This window comes from Notamacropus eugenii, chromosome 2, assembly GCF_028372415.1.
Source record: "Notamacropus eugenii isolate mMacEug1 chromosome 2, mMacEug1.pri_v2, whole genome shotgun sequence".
Taxonomy (NCBI): Eukaryota; Metazoa; Chordata; class Mammalia; order Diprotodontia; family Macropodidae; genus Notamacropus; species Notamacropus eugenii.
Genome location: NC_092873.1, coordinates 469261528 through 469279115, shown reverse-complemented (window position 1 = coordinate 469279115; position 17588 = coordinate 469261528). Strand labels below are relative to the sequence as shown.

The 17588-nt window shown below is 40.1% G+C and overlaps 1 protein-coding gene across 1 annotated transcript in view; it reads right to left on the bottom strand.

Moving 5' to 3' along the window:
- ASTN1 (astrotactin 1) overlaps positions 1-17588 on the bottom strand; it is a 461200-nt gene that overhangs the window by 92058 nt on the left and 351554 nt on the right. Inside the window, exons 12-14 of the mRNA XM_072648560.1 lie at positions 14873-15039; positions 5414-5608; positions 3712-3839 (exon numbers count right to left, since the gene is read on the bottom strand). Of these exons, the coding sequence (XP_072504661.1) occupies positions 3712-3839; positions 5414-5608; positions 14873-15039 (490 nt within the window). The remainder of the gene's footprint in view (positions 1-3711; positions 3840-5413; positions 5609-14872; positions 15040-17588) is intronic.

Sequence of the window (17588 nt, the reverse complement as noted above, 5' to 3'; positions counted from 1 at the left end):
TTTAACTCCTAGTGTTGAGCTTTCTTCATTAGACAGCATTGCCTTTCACTATCAAGTGAAAACTGCCTCCTCAGATCCTCTTGCCTAGAGAATCTCCAATGCCAACCTCGATAAAAGAGTTCTTTTCTTCACCTGCAGCCATAAGTAGGTTACAAGCTAACATAGAAACCAGGCTGTTTCATTTGGCTTTAAAGTTAATAGAAATAACCCAGTGAAGAAGGTTTAACAGTGCCTCAATAACTCCCTCTCTCTATAGCAAATACACTGGGATTAAGTTTGTCTTCCCCTAAGTTGATGAAAATGAAAGAATCCCATTTAAACATTATTCTGTCCTTAATACTAATAATCTTTCACAGTAGGGGAATCTAATGGCTAGAGGAAAGCATTCTAGTTCTGGGATAGGCCCCAGACATGGCAGAAGTCTCTCCTTATTTCCAGGTATGACATAAAATCCTCCTGATTTTGAATGTCCCCAGTTTCATCCACCACTACTTTCAGAAAGCTTTAGGAAAAAGTCTGATCACTTAGAGCTCTCTTACGTGCATTAGTGGAGCAGTCATTGAATCTCCCTTTACAGGAAAGGAAGAATCCCGTGATCATCGCCTCGGATTAAGAGTTAAAGGGAACCTTGGAATTCACCTCCCCTCCTCATTTAACAGATAAAGATAAAAGAAAGAAAGAAAGGAAGGAAGAGAGAAAGAAAGAGAGAGAGAGAAAGAGAGAGAGAGAGAGAGAGAGAGAGAGAGAGAGAGAGAGAGAGAGAGAGAGAGAGAGAGAGAGAGAGAGAGAGAGAAAGAAAGAAAGAAAGAAAGAAAGAAAGAAAGAAAGAAAGAAAGAAAGAAAGAAAGAAAGAAAAAAAGAAAGAAAGAAAGAGAGAGGCCCAGAGAAGCTAAGGCCCTACAGGTAGGTCACATATCAGATGTGGGACTTGAGCCACTGTTCTACTGCAGAGACAAGGATCTTTCTAATGTATCCTGGTGGCTAGAATACTGTAAGCAAAGGCTTAGCTGTCTATGAGCTGTGTAGAATTTACATTATTATTAGGTGCCATTTTACACTCTCCTTTAGGAGGAAGAAACACAAAGCATTAGTAATCTACTCTTAGCAAAATATGGTAAAAAGGTAATAAGACCCTGTGGGGCCATGGGTGAAGTTTTGAATATTCCCAGGCACTGGATTTTAATTTCCTGAGTTTGAGGGTGATGTTTCCAAGGGCAAATGGCTAAAAGGAGAGCTCTTCTTGACCCATCCTCCTGTTAACATGCAGCAAAATATTCTCTCTCTCTCCTCTCTCTCTCTCTCTCTCTCTCTCTCTCTGTCTCTCTCTCCTCTCTCTGTCTCTCTCTGTCTCTCTCTTTCTCTGTCTCTCTCCTTCCCTTTTTCCTTCCCTATCTCCGTCTCTCTGTGTCTCTATGTCTCTTTTGCTGGCTCTCTCTTTCTCTCTCTCTCTTTCATCTTTCATTTTCTTTATTCTTTCTTTTTGCTTCATTTCTATCATCTTTCTTCCTTCTCTCATTCCATCCTTCTCTCTTTCTCTCTCTACCTTGGTTCCTTCTCTTTCCCTCTCTCTCCACTCTTCTGGTTATTCTCTCTCCCTTTTTCTTTAGTCTTTTCCTTTCTCCCCTTCTCATCTTCCTTCTCTCCTTTCCTTCCTTTTTCTATCCTTTCCTTTCTCTGTATTTTTCTCCTTAGATCTTTCACTGTCTGGGTCTGTCTCTATTTCTGCCCTTTTCTATCTCTATCTCTCTCAGAAATCTGTCATCTATTCCTGACTCTGTCTTTCTCTGTCTCTGTCAGACTCTCTCTTCCTCCCTGCTAACTCTCCTCCCCATTTCTTCTTACTAAATAACACTCCATTTCAAGACAAAACCCAGCTGATTATTTGAATGGGCATATGCATCAGGCACAATATTGGCTCTTAGTCCTACCCAATTGTTTACCTGGATCCTGGAAACCCCAGAGACCATGACCAGGTGTACCTGGTATCTGACAGATAGCCGATAGCCACACTCATGCCCCGATCCCAAGAATCATACCCTTTGGCTCAAAATAAGAGACAGGTGAGTAAAGACCAATAAGCTCAAAGGATTTTAAAGGAATGGACCTTAGAGGTCATCTAGTCTAACCCTCTCACTTTATAGATGATGAAACTAGTACCCAGAAAGGCTAAGTGATGGACAGTCACAGTTAGGACATGACAAATCTAAGATTTATCCTAGATTCAGTGATTCCAAATCGAATTTCCACTATCCCATGCTGACTGAAAATTCACATTTAAAGAACATTTTAAGGTTAGTACTTGTGGAGAAGGAGAAAACTCTGTTTGCACAAACCTATCACTTTCTACCATTTGTAACTATGTTCTGGCTTGTGGTGACCAGAAGAGATTCTAGTTAGAAGCTTCAGACAAACCGTTGTCAGGGGACACCGAAGCCACTGAACCCCCAGTGAAACTGTTTTGTCCCCCTGTGTGACATGGTCCAGTTGTCTGTTTGCCTCCAAAACCTACCTTCTCATGAAAAGTACTCAGGAGGCCCAGATTTTAGACACGGCTCTTATAACTAACTCCCTGTGAGTTCATGGGCTAGTTAGCTTCTTTAACTGTGAAATAATTAACCCAGAAGATGTCTGAAGTCCCTGCTATCTCTCACCTTCTGTAAGGTATGACCTTACTTAACATCTAAAGCATTCTTACAAGATAAGCAAGGACAGGTACTGTGATACATAATTTGTTGTTGTTGCTGCTGCTACTACTACTACAACTGCTACTACTACTGCTACTACCACTGCTACTGCTACTGTACTGGTGCTGCTACTACAATAAAGCAGTTTGGCATAATTTACAGAATTAAACTTGAAGTCAGGAAGTTATGGTTCAGTTATTTTTCAGTCATGCCCTATTCTTCATGACCCCATTTTGGATTTTCTTGACAAAGGTACTAGAGTGTTGGGGCAGCTAGGTGGTGCAGTGGATAGAGCACCAGTGCAGGAGTCAGGAGGACCTGAGTTATAATCTCACCTCAGACACTTGACACTCACTAGCTGTGTGATCTTAGGCAAGTCACTTAACTCCAATTGCCTCATCCTGGGTCATCTCCAGTCATCCTGATGAATATCTGGTCACTGTTTTCAGATGGCTCTGGAGGAGAAGTGAGTTTGGTGACCTGCACAGTCCTCCCTCACTCAAACAAAGTCAAGTGCAGGCCATCTCATTACTTCTCTGATGGTCTTCTTCAGCAGTGAAGGAAGAACACACACTAGAGTGGTTTGTCATTACCTTCTCCAGTTCATTTTACAGATGAGGAAAGTGAGGAAAGCAGGATCACACAGCAAGTGCCTGAGGCCAGATTTGAACTTAAGAAAGATGAGTCTTCCTGAATCCAGGTCTGGTACTCTATCCATTGTGCCAATTAACTGCTCCAGGAGTCAGGAGGACCTGAGTTCAAATTCCACTTCTGATAACATCCTGATTTTGTGATTCTGGGTAAATCAATTAATTTCTCAGAGAACCAGGCGACTCCCTAAGACTATAAATTACAGAGAGGTTGTCAATCAACTGGAAGAGAGTTCCTCTAGCTCATAACTCTACACCATTGATATCTGACATCCAGATTCGGCTGTCCCTACAAACATAAAACCATAGTAACGGTTCCAACAATGGCAGCCTCATTGAAATGGGTCCTGGAAGCATAGAGGGGCAGGTATACTTACCAGTCAGGAACTCTGGATCTGGCGTGGGCTCTGAGATCTCCTCTAGGCACTGATTCTCCAGGGGGACAGTGGCCACTACAAGGCCATCTGGCAGCTGTTGCTCTAAGCCTCGAGCAAAGTTGTTCTGTCTGGAAAGAGGAACAGGCCAGTGATTTCTAGGCATTCATGGCAAGCACACTTCTCTGGGGCCCTCCTCCTCTTCAAACCTCAGGGGAAAATTCTCTTCTGGTACAGTGTGTCAAATTCCCACCAGCCTGCCTTAGTTTTGAGGAAGGAAGGGGAGCCCTGTGGAACATGTAAGGATAGAGTTGGAAAAGATTAGAAAGGGGCATAGAGCAGAGGTTGCTTAAGGGGCAACATGCACCTTTCCTATCCAACTGCCCTCAGTCCCAGGGTCTATTTCTGAAGGAACAGATAATAAGATCCCCAGCCAAGAGCATTAACATAGGGAGTCTCTCTCCTGCCTGAACCAAAGGCAAGGACCCAGCTGTGGTATAATATAATTATTCATTATGAAGCACAATTCCCCCCCAAAAGAAAAGTTTTGATTCTTCAAGCCTGGCAAAGTATAGACTCTCATAGGTCCTAAATCTCACATTCTACCATTCACCATCATTTCTTCTCTTTCATCCTTAAAAGAATTCCCAAGGGAAATAGGAGGAAGGGTACATACAAATGGATGAGGTTTTAGGACCCCTGAGAGAGAAGTCAAAGTCTCATATAGCTTCAAATACTTTTAACCTCTGTAAACAACTCTTCCACTTAAAGAGAAATGACCAGAATCATCTTCAAGTAACTCTAAATCAGGAATGAATGAGTGAATGAGGAGTCATATATATATAAAGCACTATGTTCCAAGCACAGTGTCAAGTGTTGGTGATATAAAGACAGAAGTGAGTCATCCTTGCTTTCAGGGAGCCAACATTCTAAGGAAGACTTTAATAAGGATTCATTTAGAGGAATGGTGACTAGAAAAGGGAGTTATGATCCATGACACCACAAAGGTAAAAATAATGAATAAAATAATTGGCAGTTTCTTTCAAGAGGCAATGGCAATGTTTACACACACACACACACACACACACACACACACACACACAAAGTATGTATATATAAAATGCATGTGTATGTATATGTATGCATGCACAATACATATATGTGTACAACATATATACAAATACATATATGTATATACACACATGTGTGTATGAATATCCATATTCACAAGTAAAAATGTGTCTTGTACAGTTTTGACCTTGATTTTCTGCATAGCTTGTAGAGTCTTTTCATCAAGGGAGGTATCTGCTCCACAGGTTGCAAATCCCCTGGAGCACCTAACCACATGCTAAGCACACAGTGAAGATGAGATGACACCTCATTATTATAGCATTACAAGTGTTTGAAACATCACCCCCACTATTACCCCACCCCCACACATTACCATTTCATAGATATGAGACAGCTTAGACAGAATCTACAATTCCAATAGAGATAAGGTAAATGCTCATTCAACACCTCTCTGTTACTGAAATAATGAATATTGGACCTATTGAGGACCTTGAAAATTTATCTGTCCCATCCCTCTACCTTCAGGCATCATCACATGTTATCTACTTGAGACTGTATGATAAGTTTATAGATGCCCAAAGACAAAGAGGCCCTCATCGCCCTGGACGATGCAGCCCACACCCATGGGATTCACCTGAATGTTCCTTTCAGCACTTGTCCTGGTGCCACTTCCTTGGAGTGATTGTTGTAGCCAAAGAAGATCTCCCCAAACAGAGTCTGGTTCATGGGAAGCTCTCGGCTTTCCCCACATTCGGCTCCCTCCGGGCAGGTCTCAGTGATCAGCTGGCAAGAGCGCCCATCCACACCAAGTTTGTAATCCTCAATGCACCTACCATGATAGGAAAGCAAAGAAAGAGATGAGGCTATCAGTCAACCGAATGACTGGTTCAATCCATTGGATTGTAGCGGAAGAAGAAAAAGGAAAAGTCCTAGATAGCAAAAATGTTGAGATTTCTCTTGCCCCTGTTAACTCACTATTGTTCAGTTACCCTAATCTGTAACCTGTCTCTCTTCCCATTTATATGAACAAGGTAACTAAATCTCTTTTCTCTTTCCCCTATGCCAGGACTTTCAGAATGTCTAGAGATAACTACTTCTCAAGGAAATGGGTTGTTTCCCAAGCAGCTTTTGGGTAACACTCACTCAATGTAAACTTGTAAATGAATCAGTCCGCTTTCAAATCTTCCTCAGAAATTTATCTATATCTTCCTAACATTTGATCGTAACCAATTAACAATCATTTATCCAGAGACTATTATGTGCTAGACACTAGGAATAGAAAGCAAAAAAGGAAACAGTACTTGCTGTCAAGGAGTTTACGTTCTATTGTAACATTCTATTTAAGGACAGCTAGATAGCATGAGTCAGGAAGCCCCAAATTATTGTGTGACACTTGGCAAGTCACTTAACTTCTTCCTGCCTCAGTTTCCTTCTCTGTAATATGGGTATAATATCTCCTACTTCACAGGGTTGTTGTGATGATCCAGTGAGAGAACATGTAAAGCACTTTGCAAACTTTGAAGTGCCATATAAATATCATCATTATCACTATTGCTATTAGTAGTAGTGTAATAGTAGTATTAGTAGCATAGTAGTAGTAGTAGTAGTAGTAGTAGTAGTAGTAGTAGTAGTCATAGTAGTCGTAGTAGTAGTAACAATAGAGAAGGCAAAAGACTCCCAGAAAAGGTGGGCAGAGACTGCAGACATGAAAGGCAATCCAGACAGAACAGGTACAGAAAGACATGGTGCTCAAGGTATCATTTCATTGTATTAATTTGGCCTCTGACCAGCTAGCTAGGCCATAGAAGAGATTTATTATCTTCTGCATCCCAACATAAGATTAATTGAAATTAATTCTCACCTTCAAGGAGTCCTCTTGATCTAAATACATGCTCGTACACATATTCACATATTGTAAACCCTCCAAGCGCAATTAATTCATAACTATCTATTGGCTTTCCTCCGAACTGGGTGCATGTTACCTCAAATATGTACCATGGCTAATGCCTATAAAGAGGGATTAACCATTAGCAAATCTGTTTATTACTGTCATGTTTCCAGTTGTATTACAAAGGATATTCATTTGTTAGCTGAAGTATGAAATACCTCTTTGTGATTATGAAAATACAGGAGGGTGCCTGGGCCCAGCTAGCCAGAAAATTTTAAGATGCTTATAAATCACACACATTTGTGAAGTTCAAAAGCATTACCTTTTAGAAATAGCATTAATGTTTCTAATAAAATAAGCTGAGCTCTGGTTAAAAGCCTAAAATATTACAGCTGCCAATAGAGGTCTAACTATGACTCTACTTGCTATCGTAACAGGAACCATGGTGGAGTAGTGAGAAAGAATTGGGGACTTCAGGGTGGACAAACTGGTGTCACTTACTGCCTGCGTGACTTTGTACATATCACTTAATTTCTTTGGGTCTCAGTTTCCTCAGCTGCAAAATCAGGATGTTTGAGTAGAAGGCATCTAAGGTCCATTGCAATGCTAAAGGCATGGCCTTATAAAACACTGACACATGTGAGAGGCACTGTTTTCCTGTGCGGACTGCTGTCCCTACACGGTGTGAGCTCCTCTAAGGCAGGGTCTCTTTTTTGACTTTCTTAGCATACCTAGTGTCTAGCACAATGCCTGGCACATAGCATGTACTTAAAAAGTGTTAGTTGACTTACTGACATCTCCATCAGTCAAGCTATACAACTGTTTGCAGGCTGCTTCGCTTTCCTCCCTAACTACAGAGAGGTCAAGAGCTGAACTACACTCAATCCCTCCCAGTGTGAAAGTGCAGGCCTTTTCTGCTGGAGGACTGTCTTCTGAGACACACACATCTAACCATCATTTTTTGTGCATGTGAAAAATATCCTAATTACTCTTTGGATGATAACTAATTTTCTTTTTGCCTGACCCTGGGATATATGTATACCTATATGAACAAATATGTGCGAACATGTGTACCATACTCAATTATCTAAGTGAAAATGTTTTAAATAGAAATAGATATAAATAAAAATAAATAAATGTAACATACAATATTATTAAATAAATAAACAAATGAATAAAAATGAATAGTTTTGACTCTATCTTCTGCGAGGCTTGTATGTCTCTTGTGGAAAAGGACACATCATCTCCGAAGATTTCTCAATGCATTAACCCATTAAAATATTTAGCAAACAGTGAAGAGAAATTGAAGGCTCGCCACTGTACTAGAAGTGTTTGAAACCCCTCCTACATCTAGATTTTAGGAGATTGATCAGAACTAATGTAAGTGAGAATGAATGGAACATCAATGAAGTGACCTAGGTCAACGTCATGGTCTTCTTCAAGACCAAATGCCAAATGACAGTAACAACAAGTCAGAGTTATCACAAGGCATATGTGGCATATATGATGTGCACACAATAATCCCTCTGGTGCCCAGAATGATTGTGGAATAAAGTGTTTCAGTTTCAACTCAGAATCTCAGAGTTGGATGAGCCATTACAAGTCATTAATCAATCATCACATATTTATCAAGTACCTACTATGTGTCAGAAATGTGCCAGGTAGTTAGGATAGAAAAATAAAATGATTCCTGCCCTCAAAGAGCTTATAGTCTCATGCCAATCATACATTATCATAATATGAATTTCTGATTTTCAGTGTCAATAAAATACTCATAACACTAAAACCATATTGAACATAATTTCACTTTTTCTTGATTCCAAAGTATTTTGGCATCTTGCAAATGCCCCAGGCTCTTCGTTATGAACACTGATTTACATAGAAATTATAAGGGAATGGCCTGGATCTGAATGTAATCTCTGACATTTATACCCTGTCAACTGCTTGATTTTGGATATCATCTAGTTTCCTGCTGCTATCTCAGTCCGAGTAGAGTAACTGTCATGTGAAAGGAAGTGCTAGGCTGGGAGTCAGAAGACTTGATTTGAATACTGGCTGGGTGACCTCAGGTAATTCACTTAGATCTTTTGGGCCTTATTTTCCTCTTTTGTTCGAGAGAGAGCAATAATATGCTACCTAACTCCTACAATATGTTAGAAGATAAAAGGAGACAATGTTAAGTGAAAGTTCTGGGTAGCTATAAAGTGTTATGTGCAGCTAACAGATTACTGGGATTATTGTTTCACAAATGTAAAGTTTAGATTTCTGAGGCAAAGGTGAGTTAACTTTTTACTTCTTTAACCTATATGAATCTTGCCCAGATAGGCACATTATTATCAAGTATTGCCATACTCATGGTGTATTACTGTAATGACACACTGGGTGATGATGAACAACTGTGCTTTGAGATTCTTGACCATCAAGCCTAATCTCTTTGAGTGTCAACCTAACTTCATTTAGATCCTGAACATACAGGTGGTTTAGGTCATTATCTGTTTACATTGGGAGATTTGGGACTAAGTTGCTATTTTATGAAGGGATTTGCTGGTAAATGTTTAGCAATAGACTTCAAATATTAAAAAAAAATGCAATATACTTTTAAGTTTTTTTGAATTATTAACATGTTCTTAAGTCTAGATAATTAACAAAACAATAAATCAAGCTTAATTGTAATGATTGCTGATTTCTGAGGTATAAACACTGATAACGAAAATTTAACAATTAGCCAATTAGATCTAGCTTCAGCACACCCTTGTGTCAGGTCATCAAAGAATGATAGCTATTTTCTTGTCTGGCTTCAAGCATTTTTCTAGACAGATGCTCCCTCTCCATATCTCAGAGAGTCATGCTACAAATGAGACCAAACTCAACTGCTGTATCATTGACATTTTCTGCTCTGACTCTAAGCCCTCTGTCCTAACCTATGTACCTCTTTTCCATAAAATATAACTCCTCTATGGCATATTTGCAAAGACTGAGTCCTAGGTGAAAAATACAGTATAGATTACCCTTTGTTAATTATACAAAACCATCACCATTATCAGTCCCAGAACCAGCACCAGCACCACAACAACTTGATCACCAGCAGAGGGGGTATTCCTTCCATTTATAGTAGAAGCATATTTTAAAGAGATGAGCATTGAATAAGGAGGCAGAAGCCCAGTAATTTAATCCTTAAACTGTCATTTACCTACCATATGGTCTTGAGCAAGTCACTTAGCTTATTTGAGACTTGTTTTCCTCATCTTGCCTACTTGGCTCTCTCATGGGATTGTCATAAGGACCAAAGAAAATAATGTAATTGAAAAGGACTGAAAAATGTTAAGTAACAACCATGACTACTACAAAAAAGTATTACAAGAATTCGGGAACTTACAGGAAAATATTACCTGGAACCATATTCCACTCTCATAGACAAGCTTGTTTGCTTTTGGATAATGTTGATTCTAGTAGAATAGGTAAGAACTTGATGTAATTGTCAGTTTTTTTTTGAAGAATGGATCCCTAAGCTTCAGTTTCATCACTTACAAATTGAGGGATTTAGACTAGAAGATCTCTAGTGTCTTTTTCAACCCTAACATTATAAGATCCTACAGTCTTGAATGCTCTTAGAGGGATGCTGTGAAAAGTATATTGGATTTGAAATTGAAGAGCTTAGTATTCATTTCTAAAAGGAAACTGCTGAACTACTATCCCACATAGCTCTAAAGTAATATGCTTAACTCTCAACTTTGTTTTCCCCTTCAGTTGATGAGATTTCCTAGCTAGAACAAAGGAGATTTCCAGGTAGAACATCACTGAGAAAGAAGGCTGAGAGCTGAAGCCCTGAAAGATAATCAAACTTTATAAACTAAATGCTAGCCTGAATATGATCCAGGTGCTTATGTATCTGTTATATACAGAGAGTATGGTACTGTAGAAAGTACACAAGGCTTGGTGAGTTCTGGCCCAATGTCTGTTAGGCACATGACTATGGGCATATAGGACAGTTATATGTCACAGTGGATGGAGTTCTAGGCCTGGAGTCAGGAAGACCTGAGTTCAAATCCATCTCAGACATTTACTAGATATGTGACTTTGTATAACAGCAAGGACTATGATATACACAGGAAGGCCTGCTGTATAGCTTCTTAGATTTTCTTTTCTTAAAAGGAAATCAACTTTTGAGTGGTCAACAATCTACTTTAATCAAGTACATAATAGTTCAGGGGAAAAAGTCAGCATCCTGAACTTCAGAGAAATACAAACAGAGAAATGAAGAGCAACAGACAGGGCTTCCAACTGTCTGACCATACATGCATAGTTATCAGAGAGACAAGCACCAACAGCTGGGTTTTCAAAGCCAGGGGGCTCCTTAGGGGTTGCCCAGAGTCTCATCAGGCACACCAACCTTCTTCCAAAAACTAAACCCCAAAGTATAACCTCCCCTCAGAGTATATATATACTTCTCAGAGCCAGAGGCCATCACAAAAGAACCAGTGCCTCATTAGAAATTTACAAATAGTGTGGACCTTCCCCACACTACAAAACAAATCTCCCCTAATCAAACTTCCCTTAATGGGCAGGCTCTTCATCCTCTTGGCTACCCTCTCCTGGACACTCTTCAGATGCTCAATTTCCTTCTTGAACCTCCATGTGTATAGAAAAGAATGCCATACTCAAAATGGAGTCTGAGGAGAGTAGAATACAAGGGAACTATCACTTACCTGCTCTTGAAAGCCATGCCTTTTGGTGCTGCCCAAGATTCCATTAGCTTTATTGGCTGCTACACTATACTGCTGACCCACATGGAACATGGAGTCCATTAAAACCACCAGATCTTTTTCAAAACAATTGCTAACCATACTTCTGCCTACACTGAACCAACAACATGATTTTAGTACCATTTAACCTACTGAATTTCATTTGATTGGTTTCATCCCTATGCTCTATCCTGTTTAGATCCTTTCAAATCGTGATTTTGTTATCTGCCATGTTAGCTATCCCTCCCAACTTTTTGTCATCTACAAGTTTGATGATCGTGCCATCTGTGCTTTTCTCTAGTTCCTCTTGTTTTTGGCTTAAAGGCTGGGCATTTACATATAGATATTTGAGGTCTTGGGTTTTACTACTGAATCCTTTCTTGGATGTTTTCCGCTGTGAACTTCTGGGTATATCAACTGCTATCTCTTCTTTATAGCTATTTCCCATGGTATCTAACTTGTGTGAGATACAGATATAGTTACAGTTAGATTAGATGATATACATAGGTAGATGATACATAGATTTATATATATAAATGTATATGTGTGTATATGTATATATGTGTATGTGTATGTATAACTATTTAGGCACCTTATCCTTCTTCCATCCTTTTAAATTTTATTTTAAAGTTCTTTTGATTAGATTTGCATGACACCCGGCAAATACATTCTTCTCAGCCGTTGTTAGATGTATCTTGTCTCTGGCCTGGAGTCTGTTCTGCCTCTATTTTAAGCCATGGTCCAAAAATCTCAATCTCATTCTCAGACACCACCTTCCTAGCTAGCTGTTCCCTTCTCAAAGCTACTGCTGTTGTTTTTCTCTTTTGCATCCCTCTCCTTCATTGGGAAACAATGGGGAAAGTAAGACCTACTTCCCCAGAGTCTTCAATTTCTTGCCCCAGACTTCTTTATCATTGCCAACAAATTTTAGGTTCCTTCTAGTGGTGTCATTTGTGCCCACATGAAATCATGAAAAGTAGGTAATTATCATCCATTGCTAAGTCTTGGGCGGTTCTGTTATGTCTTGGATGCATGCCCTGGGAAGGCAATAGAGCTTTCTCTTCTTTATATCAGGTTGAGAAATAGCTCCCTCCATACCTCCTGAAGAGGAAAACACTGATTTCTACTTCTTTCCTTTAAATGTATATTTTCACACCTGACAACTTCTGGGTATCAACTATGTCATTTTCCATAGGACAAGTTGCTGTTCCTCCAGCTTTCTTCTGAACAGATAAGTGAGGAGAAGGGGGGAAAAGGAAAGGAAGGAAATGCTGTTCTGAAACTGATTCTCACTAACAGAAAGGAGCTGGTTGTTGGGGTGGAAATGATGGGAAAACCTGAGGGGACATGATTTCTTCCCCCTAAAGTTTGTGATAAAGAAGGAAAGAAAATCTCCATGTAGTATGAACATATACCCTAGATTTTAGGAAGACAGATTGCAGAGAGTTCAGAGGAAAGAAAGGTCAGGGTTATGAACTAAAAATGCTACAGGAGAAGTTATCTCAGGAAGAAGAGATGCTCAAGAGTGAAATTCTGAAGATGCGAAGGGATCTATTAAATGAATGAGTGGGGGAAGATGTGTTAAGCACATACTGTGTGTTAAATGATGGCAACACAAACCATAAAAGTGAGCTTCTCCTTGCTCTATAGAAACTAACATTCTGATTTAGGGAGCCACAAGTGTAAGAGAGGTCAATTGTAGGGCAGATGCGAAGACCCCCAAACTCTAAAGGTGCAGTAAAACAAAACAAAACAAAAAACAGGTAGCAAGGTCCTAAGGTCTTTAGGGGATATCAGTAGATCTGAAGGCAGTAACTGTGGATGGAACAGAAGCCTTTAGGACACAGCAATAGGGCAGATGGCTAGGTCTGGTGCCTTTTATTTTACTAGAATTATTATAGTTGGGGACTACCAGCTCATCCAAGTAGTACAAACAGTTAAATTTCTTCCATCCCAGCTGCCTCAGTGGACTCTGAAGAAAGAGCCTCAGATCTAATTTTTTCAGGTTCTTCTTGTAACACCTATTCTCTTTTCCCTCTTGTTCTTCTGTGTGACAGTCTTCTATTCTCTGACATTCTGGTAAGGGTCAATTCTCACTCCTCTCCTTCAGATTCCTTCCCACCCGCTATTGATACCTTCCCTCAGTGTCCTGCACAACTTTAGGTATGGAGAGTCATTCTTTGAATACCTTCACCTACCAGGAAGGTGATCAGTCTACACTTGGAACACAGAGAACATTCATTAAGCTATGGAAAAATTATAATCATCTTGCTGTCATGGAAAGTGCCTCCTGTCCATGCCTTCCCCTATCCTCCATAACTTAATATTTTCAGCCTTTAAAAATAATAATCGAAAGAATTTATGTATCACTTTTAGGTTTGGAAAGCTTTTCACAAATATCTTATTTTGTCTTCACAATGATCCTGGGAGGTGCTATTGTCGGTCATTTGTTTTCAATTATGTCCAACTCTTTGTGACCTTATTTGTGATATTGTTGGCATGTCTGAGTTCACATTTGAACTCACATCTTCCTGGCTCCAGGCCATTGTACTACCAACTAGTCCCTGGGAGGTAGCTACTCTTATTATCCCCATTTTACAGATGAGGAAACTGAGGTTAAGTCCAAGGTTAAGCCACACTGCAACTTGGGCTCAAGACAGCATTTGAACTCATAATCATACTTCAACCATAAACAGATGATTAATAATTTTATACCCTATTGTCACATCTTAATAACTATACAACCCCACTCAACTTGCTTTTCTTAGTTCTAAAAACACCACACCCAGGTCTACTTGAGTCACACCAATTTCCTGTTTTGCCCTACCCACAGATCTACCATGCCAGATTTGCTTTGCTCCTAATTGATCCACTTGCCTTTTCTCACTCACCACCTCCCTGTCTTCCCAAGTGCTTTCTCCTTTTCCGTCCTGAGTTTACTTCTTCAGACTCTACAATTCTCCTTGATCCTTTGCAAACCCCCTTAAATCTTTTATACACACGCTATTTGTCCTTGATCCTGCTCTTCTTTCAACCCAAAAGTAGTTTCTGTAAGAATAGCTGAGTCTAGAAATTATTCTCCTTCAAATGTTCCTTCATTTTGCCCAAACGTTGCCAAATTTCTCTTCCTCCCCTTCCATCTCTGACTTATATAACTAACCTAACCCCTTCAAATCACCTTCATGCTTTCATTTTTATTCAGCTCAAGTCCTCTTTTTTTCCATGTCCTTTCTCCGATAGAAGCTGGAAAGTAGAATGGACCTCAAATCTAGTTCTTTCTTCCATGATATCATAATGCTTTATCTATGCGTCTCTCCCACTCATAAAAGTAAGCTACTATATTACAGACCCATGGTGGTCAGAAGCTGTGTTATTTATCTTTCCATTCTGAGCTCCTAACATGGTACTTGCCCAATAAATATTCAATTGAATTAAAGTATGCAAACTGACTGAATATACTCACCCACAAAACATGAGGATGTTATATAGCAAAGGATCATCTGGGAAGGGTGCCATCTGCTGGAGACATAGCTGCTCACAGCCCCCGTTGAATCCGTCGGAGCAGTCAACCCCAATGTGGCGATCGTAGCAACCGGTACCATCCTTCATGGGGCTGAGTCCTGATGGGCACTAGCACACACGGAAAGCATCCACATAACCCAGATGAAACAATGCTCTGAACAGTCTAGGGACCAAAGTTTACCCACAGGCAACTATTTTTAATGCCAGGGCATGAAATCATTAGCATTAGAAATTCATTCATGAAATTCCTGCTGGACTGGACTACCTTTAAAAGTTTGTGACCCTCTGTGTCATACCATTTCTTTTCTCTGGGCAATGGATCACACACATGTGTATTGAAACTGAGTTCCTCTATGCCCAAAGGGCTATAAAAATGTGCATACCCTTTGACCCAGCAATACTGCTTCTAGGGTTGTATCTCAAAGAGATCATAAAAATGGGAAAAGGACCCACATGTACAAACATATTTATTGCAGCTGTCTTTGTGGTGGCCAAGAACTGGAAATCGAGGGAATGCCCATCAATTGGAGAATGGCTGAACAAGTTGTGATATATGAATGTAATGGGATACTATTGTGCTATAAGAAATGATGAACAGGTAGACTTCAGAAAAACCTGGAAGGACTTCTATGAACTGACTTAGTGAAGTGAGTAGAGCCCGGGAGAACATAACAGTTACAGTGACAGTGTGAGAGGACTGTTTCTGATAGACTTAGCCCTTCACAGCAAGGCAAGGAGCTAAAACATTTCCAAAGGACTCATGAAGTAAAATGCCATCCACATTCAGAGAAAGAACTATGGAGTTGGAACACAGAATGAAATAATCTATTTTCTCTTTTGTTATGTTTGGTTTTGTTTTGTTTAGTTTTACTCATGCTTTCTCCCATTCATTTTAATTCTTCTATGCAACATGACTAATGTGAAAATTTGTTATGCTGTCTTAGGGAGGGAGTGGGAAGGGAGGAGGAGAAAATTTAAAACTTATGGAAGTGATTGTTGAAAACTGAAAATAAATAAATAAATCTGAAAAAATATGAATAAAACTGAGCTCCTCTTTACCTAGATAGAAGGGGTTGTAAAAGAAGGAGGCATTGCAGCAAAGCAGCATGTGTGAGGCATGCTGGTTGGGCCTCAAGCTAGCAGAACAGTGGGTGTGATGGGCCAGAATTAAAATGCCTTAGCAGGGCTTCCTTAGGGCTGTGCTGCTGTTTAGGCCAAGTATTCATTGGACCCTTTCATGTCCAAAGTACTTTGTCAACATTTAGTGCAGAGTTAGAGTGAGTATACAGGGGCAAGTGAGGACATCTCAAGACTCCTGGAAATAGTTGACTTTCCAAGTGACCTTAGAGAGGCCACTCGGCTGCTTTGCACAGGAGGCAGGACCAAACAGCACCATTTGTTTAATCCCACAGGTGCATGTGTGACATTACCAACTTTAAAATGATCCTTCAGACCAGGAGAGAAATGTGCCAGGAGGTAATGGCACAGAGTTTTCAGCCCTATTACTATGACTTCTTTCTAAAAATGAGAAAAATGCTTCCTACGTCACAAGGAAATAGAACGTCTGTTAACCTACTAAGAATGGATGAGGCACTCTGATATAATGGAAAGTATACAGGTATTAGGAGGCAGCTAGGTGGCAAAATGGATAGAGTGCTGGACTTGGAGTCCGGAAGACTCATTTCCCTGAGTTCAAATCTGGCCTCAGATGCTTACTAGTTGTGTGACCCTGAGCAAATCACTTCACCCTTTTTACCTCAGTTTCCTCATCTATAAAATGAGCTGGAGAGAAGGAGATGGCAAACCACTCTAAGGAAACCCCAAGTAGGGTCACAAAGAGCTAGACACAACTGAAAAAATGACTCAATCACAACACAGGTATTGGAGTTGGATGCCTCAAGGTCTGACTCTATCTGTCATTAGCTGTGTGGTCCTTGAATAATCAATAGACTTCTCTGAGATATTTTAAAATATCTTCAGCAGATAATCCTTGTACTGCCCACCTTAAAAGATTGTTGTGAGGATCCTTCCAAATAGCTCCTGGTAAATGAAAATCCTTATATAAATATTTATCAATGTTTCCCACCCTAATTTAGTCACTGAACACCTTGGGGACTGAGTTATATGGATGGAGCTTATAAATACTCATTTAAAAGATGTTAAAGTGTCTGGAGATACCCCTAAAAGCAAGGATATTGGGAGATGTTTGGAGCAAAGTAGAGGAAATTAAACCTATTTTAATACTCCTAGAAGTAGTACATTTGATCTAGCATGCCATACTCATGTCCTAGCTGTTTTCCTACATTTCTTTTGTAATGAATACTTTTCCAATGTCCTAGTAAGAGGACTAAAAGTCTCCACTCACCTCCACACAACCAGTTTACTCTGTCACCTTGCTGCCAAATATACCAGCCCAGCAGCCGGAAGCTGCAGCAGGTGTGCCTGTTAAAACATACCCTCCCTCCTTCCCATCACCCTGATCGAAGATCGCAATGGGAAACATGCTGTTTGATGACACTAACTCTGCAATTTCCCAAACAAATGGCACCCCTGTGGGTTTACTAGGCTCCCAGCCTGGTCCATCCCCTTCTTCCCCACTGTGCCAGCTGGAGTGTTGGAAGGTGATGGCCCTTCAGGAGGTTTCATGAGGCTGCCTC